Source organism: Rhinatrema bivittatum, chromosome 8, assembly GCF_901001135.1.
Source record: "Rhinatrema bivittatum chromosome 8, aRhiBiv1.1, whole genome shotgun sequence".
NCBI classification, from domain to species: domain Eukaryota; kingdom Metazoa; phylum Chordata; class Amphibia; order Gymnophiona; family Rhinatrematidae; genus Rhinatrema; species Rhinatrema bivittatum.
In genome coordinates this window covers 143,885,897-143,911,885 of record NC_042622.1, presented here as the reverse complement: position 1 = coordinate 143,911,885, position 25,989 = coordinate 143,885,897, and the positions used below count along the sequence as shown (strand labels likewise).

At 45.1% G+C, this 25,989-nt stretch overlaps 1 protein-coding gene across 1 annotated transcript in view; it reads right to left on the bottom strand.

The window, feature by feature from the left end:
• NRXN2 (neurexin 2) overlaps positions 1-25,989 on the bottom strand; it is a 1,120,399-nt gene that overhangs the window by 699,046 nt on the left and 395,364 nt on the right. Inside the window, 3 exon segments of the mRNA XM_029612675.1 lie at positions 5,493-5,683; positions 7,655-8,036; positions 8,203-8,322. Of these exon segments, the coding sequence (XP_029468535.1) occupies positions 5,493-5,683; positions 7,655-8,036; positions 8,203-8,322 (693 nt within the window).

The following is a 25,989-nucleotide window of genomic DNA, read 5'->3' as shown; positions in this document are numbered from 1 at the left end:
GTCCCAGAATCATGAACCTCAGGAACTTCTGATGCTCTGGCCTCACTGGAATATGCAGATATGCTTCTGTGAGGTCTAAGGACGCTAAGAACTCTCCTTTTTGAACCACTGCTATAACAGAAAGCAGAGTCTCTATACGAAAGCGTGGCACCTTGAGAGCTGCATTCACCTTTTTAAAGTCCAATATCAGTCTGAAAGTTCCCTCCTTTTTTAGAACTACAAAGTAAATGGAATATCTTCCCTTTCTTTGTTCCTCTATGGGAACTGGCACAATCACTCCAAGACTCCCCAAACGGTCTACCATTTGGCAAACCACTACTTTCTTGTTGTGGGAAGCACAGGGGGAGATGATGTAAATGTCTTTCACCGGACTAGAAAATTCTAACGTGTAGCCATCTCTTATCACCTCTAGAACCCATTGGTCAGTTGTGATCCTGGTCCACTCCTCGTAAAAGAGGGCTAATCATCTTCTGATAGCCAGAAGAGAAGAGAGGACTGTCCTCAATTCATTGAGAGGCCATAGCTCTTCTGGAGCCCTGGCTCAAGCTCCTTCGTGTAGGCTTTTGTCCACCTCAAAAGGACTGGACCCTACCTGCAACCGGCCCCTGAAAGGAAGAAGAACTCTTATTCTACCAAAATCTCCTATTATCCTTGAAGCTCGACTGAGTTGGAAAAGACCTCTTTCCACCCTTCAGTTTGTTCTCCGGCAACTTGTTACCTTTGGGTTCACCCAGATGTTTTACCAGTTGGTCCAGATCTTCCCTGAATAAGAGCTTGTCCTTAAACAGTAGAGTTCCTGAGACTTCGACCAAACATCCACCAACCAGTTTCTCAACCAGAGTAGCTGTCTTGCTTAAACCGCTGACACTATGATCCTGGAAGACATTCTAATTAAATCATATAATGCATCCACCATATAGGCCACCAGTGCTTCCAAGTGCTCAGCCTACTTAGTGGAGGACGTTAAGGAAGACTCCTTCCCCTGAAACTGCTGGACCCAGCGAAAACATGCCCTCTGTATAAAATTGCTACATACAGCAGCCTGGATGTCCAAAGCCAAGACCTAAAAATTATTTTTGAGATGAACCTCCAATTTTTGTTCCTGCTCATCCTTTAGCACTGCAGAACCTGCCACTGGAACAGTTGTTTTATTGGTTCCCACTGAGACTGACGCATCCACCTTCAGAGGCATCAAAAGCTCGAGAGTTTCCACTAGCAATGGGTACAACTTGGCCATTGCCTGACCAACCTTCAGTCCAGCCTCCAGAGTGTCCCACTCTCTGACCACCAATTTCTTGACCAACTTGTGAAAGGGAAAAGCCTTCGCTGGACCTCTCAAGCCATCCATGCCAGGCTCCATTCCCTCCTGATCAGACTCGTCTTGCAGCAACTTGATGCCCAGTTCCTTAAGTACATGTAGAATCAAGGGCCACAATTCTTCCCTACAAAATAGCTGTACCACCTTAGGGTCATCCCTTCGGCTACTGGAAATTCCACCTGATACGAGACTTCATCCTGACCTGAAAATTCCGGAGCAGACTCATCCCCTGGGGAATTTACAGCCCACCCTTCAGAATTCTCCAAATTGTCCTCCTCTTCTGTAGGACTAAGCAGGTGCCCAGTCAAACACAGAACCCTCCGGAACCATCCAGGCATCTATTTATCTGTCCCTTTAGGCCTCTTTGCAGGTCGTGGGCAACTTTTTAACCAACTGTGGGAACGCAGACACTTCCCCCAGCTGCCTTCTTGGCAAGGTATGCCAAGTACAAAATCTGAAGAAAAAGCCAGGGAAGCCTCTGAATCTTCCCCCAGGAGGGATTTCCCCTCTTCAGAAGCTTCTTGCACTCTTGTGGGACTGTCGACAGCTGGTGATATGGGGGAAGGGGAATCCCCTGCTTCCCCCGGAGCTCCTCTCACTGCTTCCAAAATGGCCACAGTTCCTGCACTCAAAAAGAATGGATCCACGGCTGACCCCTCAACATCATCCCTGAGCCAGTAACTCCAGAACTGCCCTCTTTTCCGGAGATGCAGAGGCTGCACAATTGATTGCACTAGAGCTGTGCGTGCGGCTCACCACAAACCCAGCAGTTTTAGACTGACCCTTCGCTGGCACCATTATATGTGCGCTACAAATTGCTGCTGTGGTCTGACTGCCAGGATCCCCCCAGCCACTACCTGAAGCTGCCTTGCCTGCTGTGCTGTGCTGGAAAATGGGAGAAGCCGCCAGAACCTAGAACCCCTGCAGACACAGCCCTGTTTGTCTTTTTTATTTTTTTCTTTTACACAAACTTTATTGCCCCAGACAAAGAAGATAATAGAATATTCCCCTAAATAGTGGCAGAGCTGGCTGCTGGATCCACAGGCTCAGCAAGGGAAGGAGGAAACTGAACTGCCAGCGGTCCTAGAATCTCCGGACATGAGTTACTCCTGAGGATCACCAACTCCCTGCTCGCCTGCCTCAACCAGGAGGGATGACCCCACCAGATCCTAACAACTTCCTGGGAGGACTCTTCCAAACTTCTTCTTTTTTTTTTTTTAAATATACTCCAGACTGCAGGCTTTACACCTCTATCATCTGCTGGAGACAAAGAAATACTGAGGGGACTGCAGATGGCACACTAGGTTATATGGCAGTGTCAGTAAAGCTTTTCTTCTCTGTCTCCAGCTGCTGGCATGGAGGCAAAACCCAGGACTCTGGACTGATCTGGGGTATGAACAGGAAAGAGGAGATATGATAGAGCCAAATATATTCAAAGTTTCCATGCACAGGAAGCTAGCCTGTTTTAACAAAAAGGAGGCTCTAGAATGAGGGTGAAAGGGTTATTCTCAGGAGTAATCTAAGGAAATATTTATTTGCAGAGAGGGTAGTGGATGCATGGAACTTCCTCCCTGTGGAGGCAGTGGTGACAAAAGCAGTATCTGAATTCAAGAAAGCAAGTGATAAACACAGGAGATCTCTATCTGAGGGAGTGATAAGAATTGTAAAGCTGAATTTGTTGGGTTGATGGGCAGACTAGATAGGCCATATGGCCTTTTTCTGCCATCATGTTTCTATCTGGCTAACTTTGCAATATGGCCAATGGCTGAACATAGATCTCTAATTTATCTGTTCACCGCTTTTCTGAATACTGGCGTCAATATACTTAGTTTGAAAGATTAACAGTTAGCGCAGGCACAAAGGTCTTTCAAATGACCCTTAAATACAATGTGTGTCAAAAATGATTGGTAGAAGATATACTGGGGATGTGGCTTGAATAATATTTTTCAAGATAGCATCTTCTTAGTGATGTTAGCTAATGGATATTCACCACCAAAAGCATGTATGATTGGCCTACACAGGAATTAGTATTCTTTTTTAAAGTGAGGTTTTTGATCCATCACCTTAAAGATGATGAGATACAATATCTGTTATGATGAAGTATAGTTTAGTTTTACATTGCTTCATTTGGAGTATTTTAAAAAGTGTAGTGATTTTTTTTTTTATTTATATTGCAGTATAAATGCTTCTTGACCCCTGAAGGTGGCACATTATTGTGCCGAAACACCAGCGGTGTCAGGTTTTCTGCCTCAGTATTTTGTGGATCCATCTCCCACTGACTTTGACATAAATTCTATAAAGCGCTTCAACATAAGGGCCATTCGAGAGACCTTTGTGCCTCTCCTAATTGTTGATTTTTAATGCTAAGTATATTGTTTTTCGATGACATTACAACTATGACTTGAAAGTGCCAAGATAAGTAATTCATTTTATTTGCGAATACAAAAAAAAAATCAGACGTTAGTAAATGATTATACTTGTGCATTTATTGTCAAATTATAAGAAATTAGAGTTTATTGAATTCTTTGACAATCTTCAGCGCATTATATGATTCCAACACACATTAAAATTATGATGTAATATTTTTAGAAACTGAACACTTTTTGTATGTGTTCCTGTTTTTTGACAAAAATTGCTTCCTGACATTGTCCTTGAGTCAATCCCTTGCAGCTTCATATTGTGACCCCTAGTTTTACAATTTCCTTTCTATTGAAAAAAGTTTTCTTCTTGTGCATTAATACCTTTCAGGTATTTTAAAATCTGTACCATAACCCTATCTCTCCTCTAAGTATCCATATTGAGGTCCTTCAGTCTCAGCTCACAGGGCTTTTGAAGCAAACCCTGCAACATTTTGGTTGACTCTCTTTAGACAACCATCAGCAGCCGCCACTTATCCAGCTAAGTAGATTGCCAGATATCAAGTGGATGGGCAGTGGGAGGATCGGGACAGCACTACTTATCCGGCTAACTTAGCTGGATAAGTTCCGACATTCGGACTTAACTGGTCAAGTTAATCGGATAAGTTAGACCTGCCATAGCACCGAATATTCCATGTAAGTTAGCCAGATAAGTCTTATCAAGCTAACTTACATAGACGGTTTGTTTTAAATATCTACCTCAGAGAGCTTTAAACAGTCAGAGACAACTAGAATATTGTCATTATGATATCTTTTTGATGTACTTATATCATCTCTCTAAATATACATTAATAAAAAGGCAGCAAAAGAGAAAATCTGAGACAGAGATAACTAATGAGAAAATCAAAGAGTCAAAGAAAGCCCAGGACAGTCAGGAAGAGTGAAGACATGAGACAGAAATAGATGAGCACAGAAGGCAAAATAGAGGGCGATGTGCACAGTAGTAGAGGAGAGATAAAGAGAAGGAAATAAAGAGGAAGAGGGGGAGAGACTGAAAAGAGAAAGGAGGATAAACCATGATAGAAACCAGGACTGACTCTCAGAAGACAATGGGTCTAAAATATTCCAGAAGGGCCTGGAGGCAGTAGCTAACTTTACCTTTGCCCTTCACTTACAAAGACACAACATGTACAAACAAGCATTGCCAAAAAACCAAATGCACATATACAGGTGGTACACATACAGGGTCCACAGAGATAAACATACATACACACACACAGCTGGCAGAGATGGCATCTCACACCTACTGCATTTATGCCACCTAGGACATATTTGCTATCCCCAATCATTAATTGGCAGCAGAAAGCGGTCCAGAGTCCATCTGTCTCTGCACGTGTCGCTGCATTTTTCTGACTCTTTGCAAATACATGTGGACTCTACATCCCTATCACATGGTCCCTATCTGACTCTGGGCAACAGCGGAGCACTCAGTTCTCTACCTGCCTAAAGCCTACTCTACTTTGGTCAGATCCATGACAGCTGCAGCACTCCTGGAGGGATGGACTTGCAGGCCAGAACTCCTTCATGCCCCTCCCATGTTGCAGGAAGTAAAGACAGGAGACTGAAAGACAGAGGAGGGTAAAGGGCCAGATCTCACTTTCTCTTCATGGCCAACACCCACAACATGACAGGGATCACCACATCCAAGCTTCAGAATCCCATTCCCCTTGAACAGAGCCAGTTGTATTTTCAAGCAAAACATCTACCTTTCCATCATAAGGAGTTTCCATCAAGTGTGAGAAGCTTCAGGGCCCTACCTTTCAGGTCCAGATTGCGGGCACCATTGGAGTGCTGGGTGACTGTGCGGGAGTCAATCTTGAGCGTGTGGACATTGTTGGTGTCACGGGAGACAATGACATTATGCCAGTGGTTATCATTCAGAGGCTTGTCAGAGTTTCCCTTCATCAGGGATGGGCCGTTCCCCAGGTCAAAGACATAATGAATATATCTGAGGAGATGAGGAAGAAGAAGAGGAAAAAGGATGAGAGACTGAGGAAAGCGCGGGTCACCAGACACTGATCTGAACATCTAATGAGAAAGAGGAGAAGGGAGGGAGAAGGGGAGACCTTAAATCTGCTAAAGACTTATTGCAAATTATAGGCCGTACTGACAGGCCTCAAAAAAACAAAAATTATGGTTTTCTAGAAAAATCCAACAAATCTCTAACACAGACCAAATCAAATCTTTATTTATCCCCATCTTTCCAAACTGTCCAAGGCAAGTTACAAATTCACATTTTACATAAATGATCAAGTAGTACAGCACATCCTGAGATGACTTTGACACTAAGAGCTAGATATTGAAAGATCCATAGAGCTCATAGAGCTGGTAAGATAACTGGCCCCTGCACATCCCGGTCCTTTCCCTGCTGCCTCCCTTCACATGTTTACACCGAAGAGAAATGGTCCTGCAGCTCCAGAACTCCCCTCCCTCCTTCCCCTTTACCATCGGAAAAATGACCTAGCAACAGGGGGATTGCCTCTCCAGTTCCTGCTGCCCAAAAAGGAGCTGAAATGATAACCAGCTAAATGTGGCACTTACATTTCCAGAGGCCGCTAAATTTAGCAGGTTAAATTCTGGGTGGTTGTGTTAGGGCAAGGTATTGGGTGGGGGAGAAAGTCAGGTGCTAAAATAAATATATAGAAAAGGAAGAAAGAAACCCTTCGCTAGTTTCAAGCCTTTAGTAAAACTACTATAGCAATTATTTTATAGTGCCATTCAACCAGTTCTCTTATTTATTTATAAAACTTATAGCTTGCTGATCTACAAATCTCAGCAGGGAAGTCTAACCCAAAACTATACAGAATGGAACAGAAACCCGATAGAAATAGACACACTGCATTCACTGGAATTCCCCCAACAGGTGCAGAGCAGAACTACAATGCTTTAGGCCCTACAGCACCCATACACCTCCTATCAGGAAAACGGAACAAGCCAGACTGCTACAGATCCCTGTATAGAAACTACACACTAGCAATATCTCTCACCTTAGTCACACACAGAACATAGCCGGACCCTCGCCAAATAAAAAATAAGGAATAACAAATTAGAAATAGAAACATGCAGATAAACTGAACTGGAAACCTCAGGAAGCCAGACTGCTGCAGCACACAACACCAGAAAAAAAAGAAACAGAAAATCATTTACTCCTGTACTCTGCAAAATACAAAAAAATCAGAGATGCAAATTTCTCAAAGCTGAGAGATATAATAAAAAATTTCTCACAAAAGAACGAGCAGAAAAAACTGTTTAATCCTGGGGGAAACAGAAGAAACAGCAGCAAGAATACCAAAATATATTGTATCCTGCTACTAGGCCAGAAACATAACATGACCAGACAAGAGATAATCTGGCCCAGAAGCAGAACCTGAGAACTGGCCTTGTTATTGTCCCTTTTCTACTTTGCAATTTTATTTTACTTTTAGAATTTATATTTTTCTCTTCTTTTAACCGCTTTGGGGTAGATTTTCAAAGGGTCTAGCTTTGGCCACTTAAGTTCAGTAGTTAGGTGCCTACACCTGATATTTTGGAATCTAGCCCAGCAGAGCAGCTATGCCTGTGAATAGGGCTTACTGGATTAAATCTTGCTGGCTCTGATTTAGCCAGCTAAAAACACAGCTGGCTAAATTTAAACTGTGCAACCTGTTAAAAACTACCCCCTTTATAAATTACTTTGACAGCCAATACATTTCCTGAATCTGAATCTATGAAAAATGGATGCAAACAGGAGAGAGCGCAGCAGGAGAAGGACTGGGTCTGAGTGACAGGGAGATGCATCTCTTGGCTCCTTACAGTCAGACCTTAAGATTCACAGTTGAATCAACCCCAAACATGAGTGTTCAGGTCTTAACTCAATTGTTAACTGTCGGATGCCCCTTAGGAGCAACCCAAGGCTCTAGAGCCCAGATAGGCAACTCACCCCTTCACCAGCTCCACCACAATAAAGTCGTTGCCATTCCCACTGTTGAAGAGGATGAGCCCATCACTGGAAGTGGTCTTGAACTGGAAGAAGAGATGCATGGAGGCATAAGCCTGCAGTGTGGCCAGCGCCAGGTAGCTGGCCTTGGTCTTGAAAGTGACAGGGTCGGCCACAATAGCTCGCATGCCGAAGCGGGCGTTCAGTTCGCAGTAGCTGATGTCACCATTCTTGCACAGGTCAATGTAGGGCATGGAGTTGAAAAGCAGGCTGCTAAGGTGCCCAATGAAGTTGGAAGGCACCACAGAAATGAACCGACGCTCTGTCATGATGCCCGTCTCGATGTTGTGAAACTCGAGTCGGGTGTGGTCTCCTGCCATCTGCCCTATGAACCGTACAACAGAGGTTATTATTAAAATGGGCCAGGATCAATACTATAGCTATAAAACACTTCCCCACTGATCTTTCTGCATTTTGAAGGAGCTTCCCTGTGACATTTTCCACCCCTGTGCTTTCTGCATTTTACTGGAGTCTCCTCCAGGGTATCATACCTTCCACAGTGACATTGTCAACGGAGAGTTGCAGGCTTTTGCCACGACGGAGGACACGGACCGTGTGCCACTCATTGTCATTTAACTTCTGACCTGCAAACAGGGTCTCCGGCCCCTTACCTGTAAGATAGATGGGGAGGGGAGGGGAGAGGAGAGGCATTACAGTTGGGCAGTAAGCGGCAGGGAAAGGATCAGTCAGAAGACTGAGGGAGACAGTATACCCCACGCAAATACATACCTTACATACCGGAGACAGGGAAATATTCCCAATGAATGCCTTGCACCTCCCCTGATACTGCACACCTGCCTGAGCTCTCTGAATCCCTAATTTGTCCCAGTCGTCTTATTATAGCCATACAGAAACTAAGGCTTTCCTGAGGATGGGCAGGAATAAACCAACAAGCAAGAGAGAAAAGAGCGATAAGAAGCAGAGGGAAGGACAAGAAAGAGGAGAAAAAAGGGAGAGGTGGAAAGTAAGGGAAGATTAAAAGTCAGCAGAAGGTTTGAGGGAAGGATCAGAGACTCACAGGGTATACCCTGGATTAACAAAGCTGTTTACTAAAGGATTTTTGGCATAATCCTTGGCAAGTCACTCCCCATGCCTCAGCTCTAACGTCTTTTCTGCCACTGACACTCCGTGTGTGACCCTGAGCTGTGTGTGGGGGGAATCACGTTATTTCCTATGCCTCAGTTCTAATCCCCAGCTCTCTCACTGTCTTCTGTGTGACAGTTGGATGAGTTACTATACTAACGCACTAATCCCTGGCTCTGCCTCTGAATCTGTGTGTGTGACTCTGCGGTGAATCACTTTACTTCCTTGTGCCTCAATTCTAATCCCCAGTTCTGTTGCTGCTCTTTATCTGTGACCTTGGGGTGAGACACTTTACTTCCCTGTGCCTCAGTTCTAACCCCAAGCTCTGTCATTATCTTTCTGTGTGATCTTGGGGGTGAGTCATTTTATTTCCCTGAGCTTCAGCTCTAATCCCTCACTCTGTCCCTGACTCTTATGTGTGACCTTGTGGGGGAGTCACTTTTATGTCCCTTTGCTTCATTTCAAATCCCTGGCTCTCTCTCTCTGTGACCCTGGGGTGAGTCAATTTATTTCCCTGTGCCTCAGTTCTAATCCCCAGCTCTCCCAATTTCTTTCTGTATGATCCTGGGATGAGTCACGTTATCTCCCTGCACCTCAGCTCTAACCCCAACTCTGTCACTGACGCTCTAGGGCCGATGTAATAAAGCGCACCCAGCCTAGCGCGTTTTCGACGCGCTAGAGTAGCACCTGATGCAATAAGGGGATTAGCGTGTCCAAAACACATGCCCAAACAAACACGTAGCTAATAGCTCTCATCACATGTAAACTCTATGTAGATGAGGCTATTAGCTAGCTATTACTCTGCGATGCAGAAAATCGCAGGTCGCCCTTCGTAGCCTTTTTAACCCAGAAAATCTAACACCAGCTCCGGGGCTGGCACTAAATCAAACGGAGCGTCAAGGGCACATGAATAAACAAAAAATACCGCTCTCTGTGGTTCTTCTTATTAGAATCCTTGCAATACTAAGATCTACTGCTGCAGTGATTAAAATTTAAGGAAAAATATAAGGGCTCAATTAAAACTAACATTTCTGACAGCACAATATACACGCACAATCTGCATGCTGCAAGCTGATTTTGCTGTGTGCATATTGGGGTAGATTTTCAAAGGGGTACACGTGTAAGATACGTGCGTACCCCCCAAAAACCTACCCCAAATCCCCCCTGTGCGCGCTGAGCCTATTTTGCATAGGCTCGGCGGCGCGCGCAAGCCCCGGGACGCGCGTAAGTCCCGGGACTTGCATGGAGGGGCGTGTCGTGGGGCGTGTCGGGGGCGTGCCGGGAGAGACGCGGCGTGTCGGGGGCAGTGCCGCGGGCATGGTTTCAGCCCGGGGGCATTCCGGGGGCATGGCCATGGCCTCCGGATCAGCCCCCGGACCGGAACATGGAGCGTGGCAGCCGGCCCGGCGCGCGCAAAGTTACGCCTGCTTCCAGCAGGCGTAACTTTGCCGACAAAGGTAGGGGGGGGGTTAGATAGGGCCGGGGGGGGTGGGTTAGGTAGGGGAAGGGAAGGGAAGGTGCTGGGGGGTGGAGGGAACGGAGGCAGGCTGCGCGGCTCGGCAGCATTGCGCGCGCCGACCCCAGATTTTAATGGATACGTGCGGCTACGTGCCTATCTATTAAAATCCTGCGTACTCTTGTTCGCGCCTGGTGCGCGAACAAAAGTACGCATGTGCGCAGATTTATAAAATCTGCCCCAGCATGCGTGTAAATTATCTGCGGTGAGATAAAATGGATGGACATATTGGGCGCCTGTTTTCCTTACGGGCACACAGCCATGACTCCTGGGCACCCGAGGTATTTGAGCACCTGGGACGCATAATTTCCCCTAGCGTGTCCTTTTTAATGTGGCAGCTCATTTAAATATAGCATCGGGCGCCCAGGAGAGGTGGATGTGCATGCATTAGGTAAACATGCGCTCAACCGCATGTGATATTGCATCTACCCCTCAGTGTGTGACTTTGGGCCAGGTTACTTTGGAGGCAATTTAGAATAGCCCACATTGTTGTAACGTATATGGGTTCTTGTATCAACAAATCTTGTAGCTAACTTTCAGGCCGATTCAGTATGGTGCGCTCGGCTGAGCGCACCGTTAGCCCCTGTTTGGCCATGCGTTTTCGACGCGCTATTTTTACCCCTTATACAGTAAGGGGTAATAGCGCGTGGAAAACGTGCGGCCAAACACCCCCCCCCCCCCCGGAAACTAATAGCGCCCGCACCATGCAAATGCATGTTGATGGGCCTATTAGTTATTCCCGTGTGATTCAGAAAGTAAAATGGTTAGCGAAGCCGCACATTTTACTTTCAGAAATTAAAGCCTGCCCAAAGGCAGGAGTTACTTTTGGCCGGCACCGGGAAAGTGTACAGAAAAGCAGAAAAAACTGCTTTTCTGTATACCCTCCAAATTAATATCATAGCGATATTAAGTTGGAGGCTCCAAAACTAAAAAATATTTAAAATCTGCCCGCAGCCCGCTGGTTGGAAGACGGACACTCAATTATGCCGGCGTCCGTTTTCCGAACCCGTGGCTATCAGTGGGTTCGAGAACCGATGCTGGTAAAATTAAGCGTCGGCTGTCAAACCTGCTGACAGCCGCTGCTTCTGTCAATAAAGAGGTGCTAGGGACGCGCTAGTGTCCCTAGCACCTCCTTTTTACCGCGGGCCCTAATTTGCATAGCTTGGCTTAGTGAATCACATGCCCAGGAGAGTGGCCTGGGCGTGCATCGGGAGAGTGGGCGCTCGCCGGCTCTCCCACGCGGTTTACTGTATCGGCCCGTTTGAAAGGGGAAAAAACATGGGCATTTATCTCTTCCAAAATTGTCTATAAGCTGCACAAGTACCAAATGCCTCTGTATTACCTGCGGGCAGTGGAAAGGCAGCAAAATACCACCTATACATTTGACAATCCAAATATATGCATATATATATGCTTAACAATCTAATGCTTAACAATCTAAACAACCCCACCCTCCAACCCCAGAACTGCCTCTTTTTAATCCAGTTTAAAAAACACACATTGTGAAGGTCAGTGCATATTTTTAGCCACAATAGGACAGGTTCCATCCAGGGAAATTTTCCCCATCTCCTTGATCTAATCCACAGCTTGGTCACCAACATTCTGGGGTAACTATAATCTGCCCCTAATTTAAGGTAACCTTACTAATGAGGTAGCAGCTACCTCAGCTCATTTTATAGAAATGGGAAACCTGGAGACCTGAAGCCAAGGCTTAGGTTTGGTTTTTTTTAACAATTCTGTGTTTTTATAAAAAGTTGGGGGTTTATATATTTGTTGAAACCTCAGGAGATGCGCTCACACCTCACACATGTATACAGATGTCCATATTCAGAAGCATTTAGCTAGATAACTCAGACGTTTTCCTATTAAATGAATACTTGGGCACTTACCTGGCTAAATTCTAGCTGGATAACTTTTTATCTGGCTAAAATTTGGCTGGATAAGTTAGGGGTATTCCTGGGGTATAACTGGGAGGAGCTGAGTTAACCGGACACGTTCTCTGGCTAAGTCTGGTTGTCCTGTACACCCATCCGAAAGTCAGCCAGATTAACATATGTGGCTAACTTTAGGATAGCCGGTTATATTCAGCAGCATAGCCACGCCACTGGATATATATAGGCAAAGTTAGCCAGATACGTTTATCTGGCTAACTTGCCAAGCCGCACAGCAGCTGAAGATGGACCTCATAATTTTTATCGTTTTGCCTCTGCAAAGGCCATCTTTTAAGAAAGGCAGCTAGGAGGACTGCCAATTAGCTATATTGTTTCGAAACAGGCTAATTCAGTCCTGGTTTTACTCCTCCACATGCATGATCTTGGTCCTGCTTTTCTAAGGAAACCAGTGATGACATTAGAACTATAAATTTGCGTGTGTGTGTGGGGGGGGGGGAGCACAAAACCAGAGCTGGATTAACCTATCCTGAAAAACTGGAACCAGCAAGTAACCTTATAGACACCTGAAGTAAAAAAAAGGGGAAAATAAACTATTCCTCCTCTCCCACCCCCATCGGGCTTATGTCTTGAACACTGAGGATGATGGGCAGTCTGCCACCTGGTGCAAAGATCAAGAACTGCAGCCTCCATTTGCTGGGCTTGGGGTGGAATCCTGCAGAGAGAATAAATTAGTAATTATGGACCAAAATGTATATTATACGCATATTATAATTATCTCAGGAGGGAATAGACAACACTGAAATGCCTGAGGATCAGATGAATTTATTTTCAAAGAGTGAGGAAAGAAGATTGGAGCCCCTTCCATCACTAAAGTATGATAAATTGTTACTACTATTTTAAAACAGAGACAGAACCCAGAAATTTGATCTAAGATATGGAGAGGAAAAAACAAAGCTGTTTACCTGCCACTGCTCGTTTTCTAAGCACAGCAGTTCACCTGTCACATAAGTAGATCATGCGACTGTGTGTGTGGTGCTGTGGAATGAAAATTTCAGCACTTTTTGGAAAAAACTAGAAGTGCAGGCAAAGAACGTCCTGTGTTTTGGCAGCTCCACAGCTTCTCTCAGTGACCACTTAGCTGAGACAGATCAGGGAGAGAATAACTCTCCAGGGGAGGTGGGAGGGTTTGTGTAATTGGTTCGCTGCCTTCAGAGAACACTTATCTTTGTCAAAGACAAGCATATTCACCATGACACACACAAGTGGGACACCCTGGCTAAGGGTTGTCTTCAACAAAAAATGGGGGGAAAAAAACAAGACAAACTGCCAATGCACAGAAATATTTTTCTTGAGAAGAAAAACAGGGAAGACAACCCGAAACCATAAAATGGACCCTTGAAGGAAGGGCGTCGGGATCTAGGCATTAAGTAGGGACTGTCCAAACCTACTATCCTGACTAGCAGCTCCAGCCAGCCAATAACGGGGGCAATTTTGAAACGGTATTTGCCTGCAAAGAAAAGCCCTTTGAAAATTTCCCCAGGCCAGCTGGATGAGGCAAGGCAGGCTTGGATGAGGCAAAGCAGGCAAGATCAGGAACGTGGCAGGCAAGGGTCAGGAAGCAACCCGCACCATAGAATACAGGAGGACCTGTCGCTGAGGCAAAGCTAGTGATGTCACCCATGTGTGAAAGCTGCTCCAATTCCCTCCATGGGGCTTTTAAGTGTCAGCACCCTGCACACACCTAGGGAGGCCCACGGGAGGAGCCTGGGTAAGTGCGGCTGGTCACAGTACCCCCCCCCCTCCCAAGCCCCCTCCCCAGGGCACTAGGCTTAGATTTTTTGGGAAAGTGACAATGGGATATTTTCATCTTCTGAGGGGTTTGGCAGCTAAATGCTGGTTTAAGAGGAAATTCAAGAGAGTCTTTGGTTTTGGAAGAACATGATAGAGCATCAGCCCATTGGCCCTCTGCTGCAGGAGTGAATCTTTTGGAAAGATGAAAACATGGCACTTGAGTCCCTTGGTCCTTTTGTTGAGTGAGAACAGCCCCCACCCCAATGGGAGCAGCTTCTACCTCCAAGGCGAAGGATTTCGAAGAATCTGAGTGGAGTAGACAGGGATGTTGAAGGAGCTTCATTTGGAGAGCTTTAAATATCTGAATGGCTCTGTCTCCATTGTGGACAATGGGAGTAGATCACCTGGGTGGTCGCCTGAGCTATGAGGTGTCAGGGTCTTGGGTTATTGCCTGCTGCATACGTTGGTGGTGGCTGTGTACTGGGCAGCAGGTCCTGCAGATAAGCAAAGGTTGTCGGAGCCAGTGTGACTGGAGGCAGGATCCGAGCAGAACAGTGCTCCTGGAAGGAGGGTCCTCAGTGGGTAATTTATAATGTACCACAAATGGGCAGGTTGATGGAGTCAGAGCTAGGGCAACCCAAGAATGACAGGATTGACCGCTCTGAGTAGTACATAGAACTCAATACTTTCCTGATGAAGACCAGTCTGCATGGTGATGGGTAAGTTGGCCAAGGTCAAGCAGCTGGCCAGAGGCTCACCATAGAATGAGGAGCTGGTGCAGTCTGCAGTCAAGGTTGTGGTGGGCCAATTATACTGATAAAGCAATGACTCCTGGATAAAATTGTCAGCCGCTTCAGAATCTAGTAAGGCCTGCAGAGAGGAGACAGGTAGCCCTAGAGCTATCTCTCTGACCAAGCCTAAGTTGGAGAACCTTTTCATCTTCTTGGGGCAGAAGCTGGTGAAATGGCCCTGTGCTACAGTAGAGACAGAAGTTATGCTGTCTCTGTCTTTGCTTCTCTTTGTTCTAGAGCCGGGTTCTGACCCAACTACAAGGGTTCTTCGGTGGCAATTGGTATCATGGGGTCCCAGGATGACAGCTAAGTCTCCTGGAGCTCTGAGGACAAGCAGACAGGTTGATGGGATACTCATTTCTTCTGAGCTAGCTTCTGGAACCTCAAATCTACTAAGTGGCCAGGGCAATGAGGCCTTCCAGTGTGTGTGGAATATGTCTGCTGGCCAGCTCATTTTTGATCCATCTGGCCAATCCTTGCCAGAGGATGGTCATCTGACTAACCTCACCCCAGTGAAGCTTGGAAGCCAGGGTATGAAAGTGTACCGCATACCCACCCACAGTACAAGTACCCTGATGGATTTACAATAATTCCCTGGCTGTGGATGAGGTGCACCCTGAATGTGAGATGGAATTGTTGAAGAAAGTTATCAAGGTTCCCAAAGAGCAGGTCATCATGTTCCCAAAGAGAGGATGCCCAACAAACCAGCAAGGAGAGAATGAAGGTAACTTTAACACAGTCTGAGGGGAAGTGGACCTCCTGGAGTTCAAAGTGTATCTTACACTGGTTTATGAATCCTCGGCACTTTGGGTTCACTGACATACCTGGGAGGAGACAGAAGTTGTTGTATGGGCTCTGGAACAGTGGCAGTAGGAGAAGTCACAGGAGTAAGTGTAGGTGGTGGTGCTGGTAGTAAGGGCTGCATGTCATCCACATGACTTGCAAGGCTGTGGAGCAGGCTAGTTACTTGATTAGTAAGCTCCTGTTGCTGCTGGGTTTGCCAGGCCAAGCCTTGGAGGAGGTCCACCAGGAATTTCAACTGGTCCTGTTGTAGTTGCACCTGGTGTGCTAACCTGGAAATGGCCTGAACAAGAGAGGAGTCCGCCGAGCTCATGGCCTCAGCAATCTGTCATGGTTGTGAACCCTTGTGCTGTGGCATGGTTGACGCAGCCTAGCAGGCGAACCTACTAGGCCCATGCCAACAGCTGGCGGACACATCCTAGGCTGGGACAGAGCTGGACCTTCACCTATACCAGCTCCATTCCACACAGGTTGAACCCTTGGGTTCCAGGGGCTGGCAGGGCTTAGGCAAATGTCCCAAAAGGCAGACAGAATGAGAATCCAGAGTCAGGCTAGAGTCAGGGCAGGTGATCAAGGCGAAGTCGAGGTCTGAAGCAGAGGTCTGTACCGGGAGATCAGGCAGCTGAGGAATTGGGATGAGGCAAGGCAGGGTTGGATGAGACAAGGCACACAGGATCAGGAACAAGATGGGCAGGATCAGGAACATGGCAGGCAAGGGTCAAGAAACAACATGCACTGTAGAATACAGGAGGACCTGTCGCTGAGGTAAAGTTAGGGAGTGTGGATGGGGTTTATATACCCAGCCATATATCATTATCCATGCATGTCAGTCACTCCGATTCCCATTGCTGGGACTTTTAAGTGGCAGTGCGCCATGCACACCTAGGGAAGCCTGCGGGAGAATTAGGATGGCAGCATCTTTGCCGCATCGGTGTCTGGGTGGGCTGGCAGCAGCTTGGGTAAGTGCAGCCAGTAGCAAGAGATTCCTGCGACCGGCCAACATTACAAGATAGGTCTGAATTCCCCTGTCTTTCTGAAAACTAGGAAGAACTTTGAGAAAAAATCCCACCTTCTTTGCTGCTGAGGGGCACTTTTAACCACTGTGGTGAGAGAGGAGATTTTTGACCCGAGTAGGTCCTGATTTTGGACAAGCTGAAAAGCTCTTTCGACATGTGATTTAGAAGGTTTGTCAACAGATTATTTATTTATTTATTTATTTATTTATTTAATTAACGCTTTTTATATACCAACAGATTAATCTGTAACTGTTCCTTATGATCTGGAGGACCTAGTTGTCTGAGGTTTCAATGGGCCAACACGCTACAAAATCCTCAGCATCCCCACGTAGGGGCCGATGCAATACAGTGTGCTCAGCCGACCACACTGTTTAACCGGCAGTTGGATGCGGGTTGTATAGGTGCTACTTAATCCCCTTATGCAATGCCTCCACAACATGCATCCAACACGGGGCAAAACTAATAGCGCTCATCACATGCAAATGCATGTGAATGAGGCTATTAGCTATTCACTCTGAATGCAAAAAAAAAAAGTGCGTCTAAGACGTACATTTTTGCGCTCAGAAATTAACGCCTGCCCGGAGGTGATGCATATAGGGACCTATATGGAAAATAGAAAAGAACTTAAGCTCTGGCAATTTCAATGTGAAACAGTAGAAGACCGGCCAAGAAATAATTTGAGAAGAACCTTACCGTAAAGGAAAAAACTAATAGTAGCAAAAGAAGGAACACTACCTGGGAGTCAGCTGGACCACCAGATGACCAGGGGATAAAAGGGATGTTCTAGGAGGACTAGGCCATAGCAGAAAAACATTTACTGGAAGCTGAGTATTTGATTTAGGTGCCTAAAGTTTGGTGACTACAAACAAGTGAATGATATTGGTGCTGGGCAATATGGTAGGTGATATGTGTAAAAACAAAATTACTAATCATATGGATAAACATGACCTACTGGGAATGAGCCAACATGGTTTTAGCAAAGGGAAGTATTGTGTTACAATCAACTGGATTTTTTTAAAGGTGTAAATAAGCATGTGAATAGGGTTGAGCCAGTCAATACAGTGTATCTAGATTTTCAGAGTCCCACATGAGACAGTCCTCAGGAAATTACATTAGAGCATAAAAATGCCATATTGGGTCAGACAAGGGTCCATCAAGCCCAGTATCCTGTGTCCAACAGTGGAAAATCCAAGTCACAAGTACCTGGCAAGTACCCAAACATTAAATAGATCCCAAGCTACTATACCTTATTGACTAATAGCAGTTTATAAAGTTCTCCTCTAGGAACGTATCCAAACCTTTTTTAAACCCAGTTACACTAATTGCTCTAACCATCCTCTGGCAATGAATTCCAGAGATAACTGTGAGTTGAGTGAAAAAGAATATTCTCTGATTTTTTTAAAATGAGCTACTTGCTAACTTCATGGAGTGCCCCCTAGTCCTTCTATTGTCAGAGAGTAAATAACTGACTTCTGCGCCATAACGGAAACATGGCTCAAAACATCAGACATCGCCCTCCTAAACCAGCTACCCACTCAAAGCTACGACCTCTTCTCCATTCCAAGGAAAAAAAAAAAGAGGCGGAGGTATTTTCCTTGCAGTAAAAAAATCACTGAGATTTACTCATCAACCAATCATCACATCAACCAAAATAGAAATAGGCCTCTTTAAATCCGAATCTCTTCAAATTCTCTTAGTCTACGCCCCCCCAAGCATCCTAGAATCCAATACCTCCCCTATTCTGGAAATCATAGCAACCCATCTAAACCTAGACTCACCAGCCATTATCTTGGGAGACTTCAATCTCCACGTGGATAAGTCTCCTCTCTCCCCTAACTGTGAAGCCTTCCTAATGGCCATGACAGCCTTGGGTTTCAAACAACAAATTAACGAACCTACCCACAAAGCAGGTCATACGCTGGACCTTATCTTCACTAATACCGGTATTGACCTCCCAAAACACCCGGAATGCAACAAAGTTCCATGGACAGACCATTCAATAATCTCCGCTGCGTTCTCGGTGTCAAAACCGACCCATAATCACCCCCCCCCCTCCCACCTCAATCATTCCTATACAGAAAAACATGCCCCTCTGAGCATCTCGCAAAGTCCCTAGCCCCAGATCTATCCGGCATCGACATCACTACTCCCAACGCAGCCATACTATCCTGGTCTAAAATAACTGAATCTATAGCAAACACACTATGTCCTCTAACAACAAAACATCTTAAACACAATGCAACAAAGAGTCAACCTTGGTTCAATGAGGAACTACGAAAACTTAAACAGACTCTACGACAGAAGGAAAAAAAATGGAGAAAATCCCCGTCACCTGCATCACTAGCTGAATACAAACGCACCCTCCACCTCTACAAAAACAGCACACTGAAAACCAAAAGGGACTACTACTCCAGTAAGATCCACCACCTCATCTTTGACTCGAAAGCTTTGTTCAACTACGTATCCAATCTCACCAAAACCTTGGCTCCAGACATCCCTATGGACATAGCACAGACTAAAGCAGACGAACTGGCTCACTACTTCAATAGAAAAATCTCTGACCTGCTTAAACAGTTGACACCAAACCCTAATCCATCATCCAATTCATCATATCTTCACCCAAACAAAAACACTATGCTCAACTACTTCGATCCCATCTCTACTGTTGAAATTCAAAAGGCTCTGAAGAAAATGAAACCATCATCTCACCCCTTCGACCAAATCCCCACAAAAATCCTCCTACTAATCCCGGACACTATTTCCAAAACCCTAGCTGACATAATTAATTGCTCCCTATCCCAGGGTATCTACCCAGATGACCTCAAAATGGCATCGATCAAACCACTACTCAAAAAACCAAACCTTAACACCAATGATCCCGGTAATTTCCGCCCCATCTCCAACCTCCCGTTCATAGCAAAAGTCATGGAGAAACTAGTAAACACACAATTATCCAATTACCTTGAGGATCACCAAATACTATCCCCTAACCAATTTGGATTTCGCAGAGCAGCAAGCACGGAAACGCTTCTACTCTCCCTCACAGACTTCCTACTAACCGGTTTAGACAAAGGACACGCCTACCTTCTAATTCTACTTGACTTTTCGGCGGCATTCGATACGGTCAACCACCACATTCTACTAAACCAATTGGAAAACATCGGAGTTCAAGGCACAGCACAGAACTGGTTCAAAACCTTTCTGGAAAACAGAGGATATAAGGTTAAAATCCACAACAAAGAATCTCAGTACCATCCATCTTCACTAGGGGTTCCACAGGGCTCTTCTCTTTCCCCCACCCTTTTCAATATATACTTGCTCCCACTCTGCCACCTCCTCACCAAACTAAACTTGAAACACTTCCTATTCGCAGACGACGTACAGATCGTAATCCCCATAAAAAGATCCATTATAAGCACATTAGAATTCTGGAACAACTGCCTGACGGAGATCAAACACCTCCTTAACAGTCTTAACCTTATTCTAAATGCCTCAAAAACAGAATTCCTCATTTTAGCACCCAAAAACAACAACATCACCACAAACCTACCAGCCAACCTGCAAACCTTGCACGTAAGAGACTTAGGAGCAATCATCGATAACCGCCTAAACCTTAAATCATTCATAAACCAAACAACCAAGGACTGTTTTCACAAGTTATTCATCCTCAAAAGAATCAGACCACTGTTCCATTCACAAGACTTCAGAACAATTCTTCAAGCAATAATCTTCTCAAAGCTGGATTATTGTAATTCTATTCTACTAGGTCTCCCTGCCTCTCATACAAAACCTCTTCAGATGGTGCAGAACACAGCCGCCAGAATTCTGACCAACTCCAGGAAATTCGACCACATCACCCCCATCTTGAAAACCCTCCATTGGCTTCCCATTCACTACAGAATTATGTATAAATCTATTACCACCATCTTCAAAGTCAAACATCAACTCGCACCATTAAATCTACAAATACCACTCAAGAAACACACCTCTGTCAGACCAACTAGAGAACACTACAAAGAATCACTTCATGTTCCAAAAGCCAAAACATTCCAACACAAATCTTTCGAAGACAGAGCTCTAACCACAGCAGGACCGCGCCTATGGAACTCCATCCCTTCAGAGCTTCGCCAGGAACCATGCCTACCAACTTTTAGGAAAAGACTAAAAACCTGGCTTTTCAAAAAAGCCTACCAGAGTTCTGATTGATCCAGGTTCCCTTTCAACCACTAATTGTCGCCCCTAACCTTCTTCTTCCCTTCATCCTAGTGTAAACCCCTCCACACCAATAGTCTACCACTTCCTCGATTTCTTTTAGCCCTCGACGTCCTCTAGACACAGATCCATTATAGCATACTATGTAATTATTCACTGTAAATGCGTTTTACTATGTAAATATTCCTGTCCCTTTCTCTCTTTTCCTCCTATCCCAGTTGTTAACTTCCTTGTTCATTGTAACTATTATTTTCCGCACCAGTTCAATACCTCTAGTTCTATGTTCAATGCACGACTTGTTAAATGTAAACCGACTTGATGCAACCTCTGGTCGTGAAAGCCGGTATAGAAAATAATAAAATAAATAAATAAATAAATAAATTTACATTTACCTGTTCAAGTCCTTTCATGATTTTGTAGACCTCTATCATATCCCCCCTCAGCTGTCTTCTCCAAGCTGAACAGTCCTAACTTCTTTAGCCTTCCCTCATAGGGAAGCTGTTCCATGCCCTTTATCATTTTGGTCACCCTACTCTGTACCTTCTCCAGTGCAACTATAACTTTTTTGAGATGTGGCGACCAGAACTGCACACAGTATTCAAGATGTGGCCTCACCATGGAGCGATACAGAGGTATTATGACATCCATTTTATTCACCATTCCCTTCCTAATAATTCCTCATATTCTGTTTGCTTTTTTGACTTGCACAGCACACTAAGCCGATGATATCATTGTATTATCCACTATGATGCCTAGATCTCTTTCCTGGGTGGTAACTCCTAATATGGAACCTAACATCATGAAACTATAGCAAGGGTTATATTTTCCTATATGCACTTATCCACATTAAATTTCATCTGCCATTTAGACAGCCAATCTTCCAGCCTTCCAATATCCTACTGCAGTTTATCACAATCTGCTTGAGATTTACTACTCTGCATAATTTTGTGTCATCTGCAAATCTGATCACCTCACCCATCCTACCCCTTTCCAGATCATTTATAAATATATTAAAAAGAACTGGTCCAAGTTCAGATCCTTGAGGTACTCCACTGTTTACCTTTTTCCATTGTGAAAACTTTCTCTGTTTAAAGAGTCATAGGATAGGAAGTGATGTAGCATTGTATCTTGATAAATGGTTAGGACAGAAAACAGAGTAGAACTAAATGGTCAGTTTCCTATTGGAGAAAAGTAAATAATGGAGTGCCCATGGATCTGTAATACAACATAGTAATGATGAAAGAAAAAGGCCAAATGGTCCATCTAGTTTGATCTCCATCAGGGGCGGATTCCTGCTGATGACCGGCCCGGGGATTTGCCGCCCCGGCCGACCTCGGAGATACCACGTGGTCTGCCTAGTGAGGCTCTGTCACAGCCGCGCTCGGCAGACCACGTGACTAGAGCGACCAGCCCACCGGGAGATGCCTGATCCCCCGATAGGCCAATCCGCCCCTTATCTCCATGCACGTTACCCCCCATGTTTCTGTTAACAGTAATAACTGCCGCTCAGTGCAGGTTACCCCAAAACCTTATGTTTAGGGTAGTAATATTTAGAATCAAAACCAAGTAACTGTCAAACCTATAACAAAACCGTTAGGAAAACAAAAGGAATAGATGCCAAGGTCTTTTTCAATTCTTTATTGAGGTGGAGACGTGTCTAAAAATAAAAACAGCCCGACTCAGGCCGAGTTTCGCCACTCTCTCAGCGGCTGCCTCAGGGGCTTAGATATATATTTGGACTCAGGATAATTAGAGAAGCATCCAGCTTATGTCTCAATATTATCTGTACGTGATCCGTAGTAGCATTGAATCTTATCTCTTTAGACAAAAAATCATAATCGTGCAGACTCGATTCATCTATTGTCTCCTTGTGCTTCACATCCGGATCATATGCCTCCACTCGCAACAGCAAACACGTCTCCACTTCAATAAAGAATTGAAAAAGACCTTGGCATCTATTCCTTTTGTCTTCCTAACGGCTTTTTTAGATCACCTACCTTCTTGCTTTTTGAAACCTATAACAAAACTACTGCTAGCAACATTTTTATGGAGTGAGCAGCCTTTTTGATTATTCAGACAAAGCTGCTTGAACGTGCTTTGCTTTTCGACTTGTCCAAATCTCTTTTTAAATTTAGCTATGCTAAATGCCTTGACATCCTCCGACAACATATTCCATAGCTTAATTGTTCATTGAGTGAAAAAATGCTTTCTCCAATTTGTCTTTTATTTGCGACTCCATAGTTTCATGGGGGTGTCCCCTAGTCCTTGTACTATCTAAAAGCACAAATAACTGTTCCCTATTTATCTGTTCCAACTCGCTCTTAATTTTATAAACTTGAAAAATTAAATCGGGGAAAGTATGCACAGACCTGCACCTACTTGTGTGAAATTTTTTAAACTTAAAAACTGGAATCCTGCCCCGAGACCACATCTCTATATGGGTGGAATCTTATGTACTGTTTATGTACTTGCTGTAAATGCATACAGGTGGGGAAATTTTTACGCGTGCCGGCCGCAGCAGACCCGCAGCTCGGTCCCCTTACCTCTCTCAAGTAAATCCAGTGTCTGGTCCATCGTCCCTGGCGGCGGTAGGCCACTGGCTCCATCCTCGGGCCGCCCTTTGTGCCTCCGGCTCAGCTACGGATCCTGGTGCTCCGGGTCGGGCTTCTCCGCGTGGCCCGTGGTGAGTCACCACCTCTCAGCGCAGTGCCCCTCCCTAGGCACGTGCATCTCTAACTCTTAAGTAGAGCCCGCGACGGAAACCGAGCCACGGCCCCAGATGATGATGTCATCTGGGGCCGTGGCTCGTATACCGTGGCCGGTATTTAAGCCCGGACTCCGCTTCCTAAGATTGCCATTGCAACAGGTCCCCTCGCTGGTCAAGTACTCGTTGCCTCCTTGTGCTTTTCCTCGTTCCTGAACCTCGTTGACTCCTGTTCCTGATTTCCTTGTTCCTACGTTCCTGATCTTCAACCCTTCCTCGGATTGCCTTCACGGACTTTGACTCTGCTTTGCCTGACCACGCTGTTGACTCTCTCCAAGCTCGGACCTCCGCTTTGCCTGACCATGCCATTGACTCTCTCCAAGCCCGGACCTCCGCTTTGCCTGACCACGCTGTTGACTCTCATCAAACCCAGACCTCCACTTTGCCTGACTACGCCGTTGACTCTCTCCAAGCCCGACCTCCGCTTTGCCTGATCACACTGTTGACTCTCTCCAGACCCAGACCTCTGCATTGCTTGACTACTCCATTGCCTTTCTCCAGATCCAGACCTCTGCATTGCCTGACTTCGCTCTTGACTCTCTCCTCGTCTAGACCTCAGTCTTGCTTGCCACTGGTTCCAGATTGCCACCAGCCCTGACTCCAGCTTGCCCTACGATGCTTCTTCAGTCTACGTCCTGGACCTGGCCTATTCAGACTTCGGCCTGTTCTTGCTCGGGCACCCCCTGTCTGAATTTGGTTCTATTGGCGCCTGGGTCTCCGGGACTTCACCTTGTCCAGTACAGACTGTCATTCTCTCCTGTTGCCTCTGGGCTGACCTCGATCCTTCCATCGACGACGACTGACAAAGGCCCACCTAAGTCCAGCCGGCCCCGGCACCCAAAGGCTCAACCCACGGGGAACGAGGGCTGGTATTGGTGAAGCGCCAGCTAGCCTCCGTCCATCAGCCCTCTTTGTCTGACGATGGTGGGGACCCGTAGGATCCTTCCTATGGGTTGCGTCAACCCCACCTCGGCCCAAGGGTCCACCTCCAGCACAACAGAAATTTTCATAGGCACCAGTTATGCAGGAAAAACACTACTTTAACTGCATAAATGACTTTGAGGGATTTTGGCAGGTAAAATAGGGCATTACCGGTAGAAATAACCATTTACAAATGCACTGTATTTGTAAATAACCATTTACAAATTTCACTGTATGCACTATTTTACCTGCCAAAATCCCTCAAAGACATTTATGCAGTTAAAGTAGTGTTTTTCCTGCATAACTGGTGCCTATGAAAATTTCTGTTGTGCCGGAGGTGGACCCTTGGGCCGAGGTGAGGTTGACGCAACCCGTACGCACACAGACAGGAAGCACACAGACAGGAAGCATTTCCAGGTGTGCAGTCTGAGCGGGGTTGGGACTTATGCACAAACCTTTTTTTATTTCAAAAATTATGTGAGTAAATTCTCTTGGCAAATCTGCATACACTGAATAGGTGGTGTAATTTTGTGCACAGTTTTGCTGGAATAATTTTTTTTTTTATTATTATTATTTCTTTATTAAATTTTCTCAAATTACATACAAGAGCAATCTTGAATAGAAAACAGGTATTGTTTAACAGAAACTCTTCTCAATAAACAGCAAATTTGCTCAATCAAGCACTCTTCTTTTAACAGTACCAATCAAAGTCCTCAATAATGGGGAGGAACCAAAACACAATCCAAGGAAACTTAGTACAATACTAAATATAAGCAAGGCTTAATGGCTGATACGGTGCAGTATTCTTTTTTCTCTATATATGAGGAACATCATCTTGAGGACTCACGGGTAGGGGATCAATATTAGAACTAACCCCAGGGATTTTCCCTACTAAGAATTGTGACAACTGAGGAGGATAAAAAAAAAACATAGGAAACATTTTGGCACTTCACCAAACATTTACAAGGAAACTTTAAAATAAAATGACCTCCAATCTGTTGTACCATAGACCTCATTAATAGAAACTGTTTACGTCTTCTTTGAGTGAGACGAGAAACATCAGGAAACACATTTACTTTAAATTGCATAAAAGTTTCTAATCTATGCCTGAAAAACAATTTCAATAACCGGTCTCGATCAGGTTCAAGGACTAGTGAAACTATAAGTGTAGCAGGTATTGCAATATCTGAGTCTGATGTTTCAATGATTGCTGTTAAATCCAATGGTAGTGCTTCTAAGGCTGTAATAACTCCATTCCGTCTCTTTGTTGTCCAGGTTCTCTTCTATATGACGGTAAATAGAAAACTTTTGATGTAGGTGGAATAGCATTTTCTGGAACCTTCAATATTTCTATTAGATATCTCTTGAACATATCCCTTGGGGGAACAAGAGGAACTTTAGGAAAATTTATGATCCTCAGGTTCTTATTTCTGATGTTATTTTCCATCATTTCTACTTTCAGTGCCAGATTAGCATTGTCCTTAGCCAATA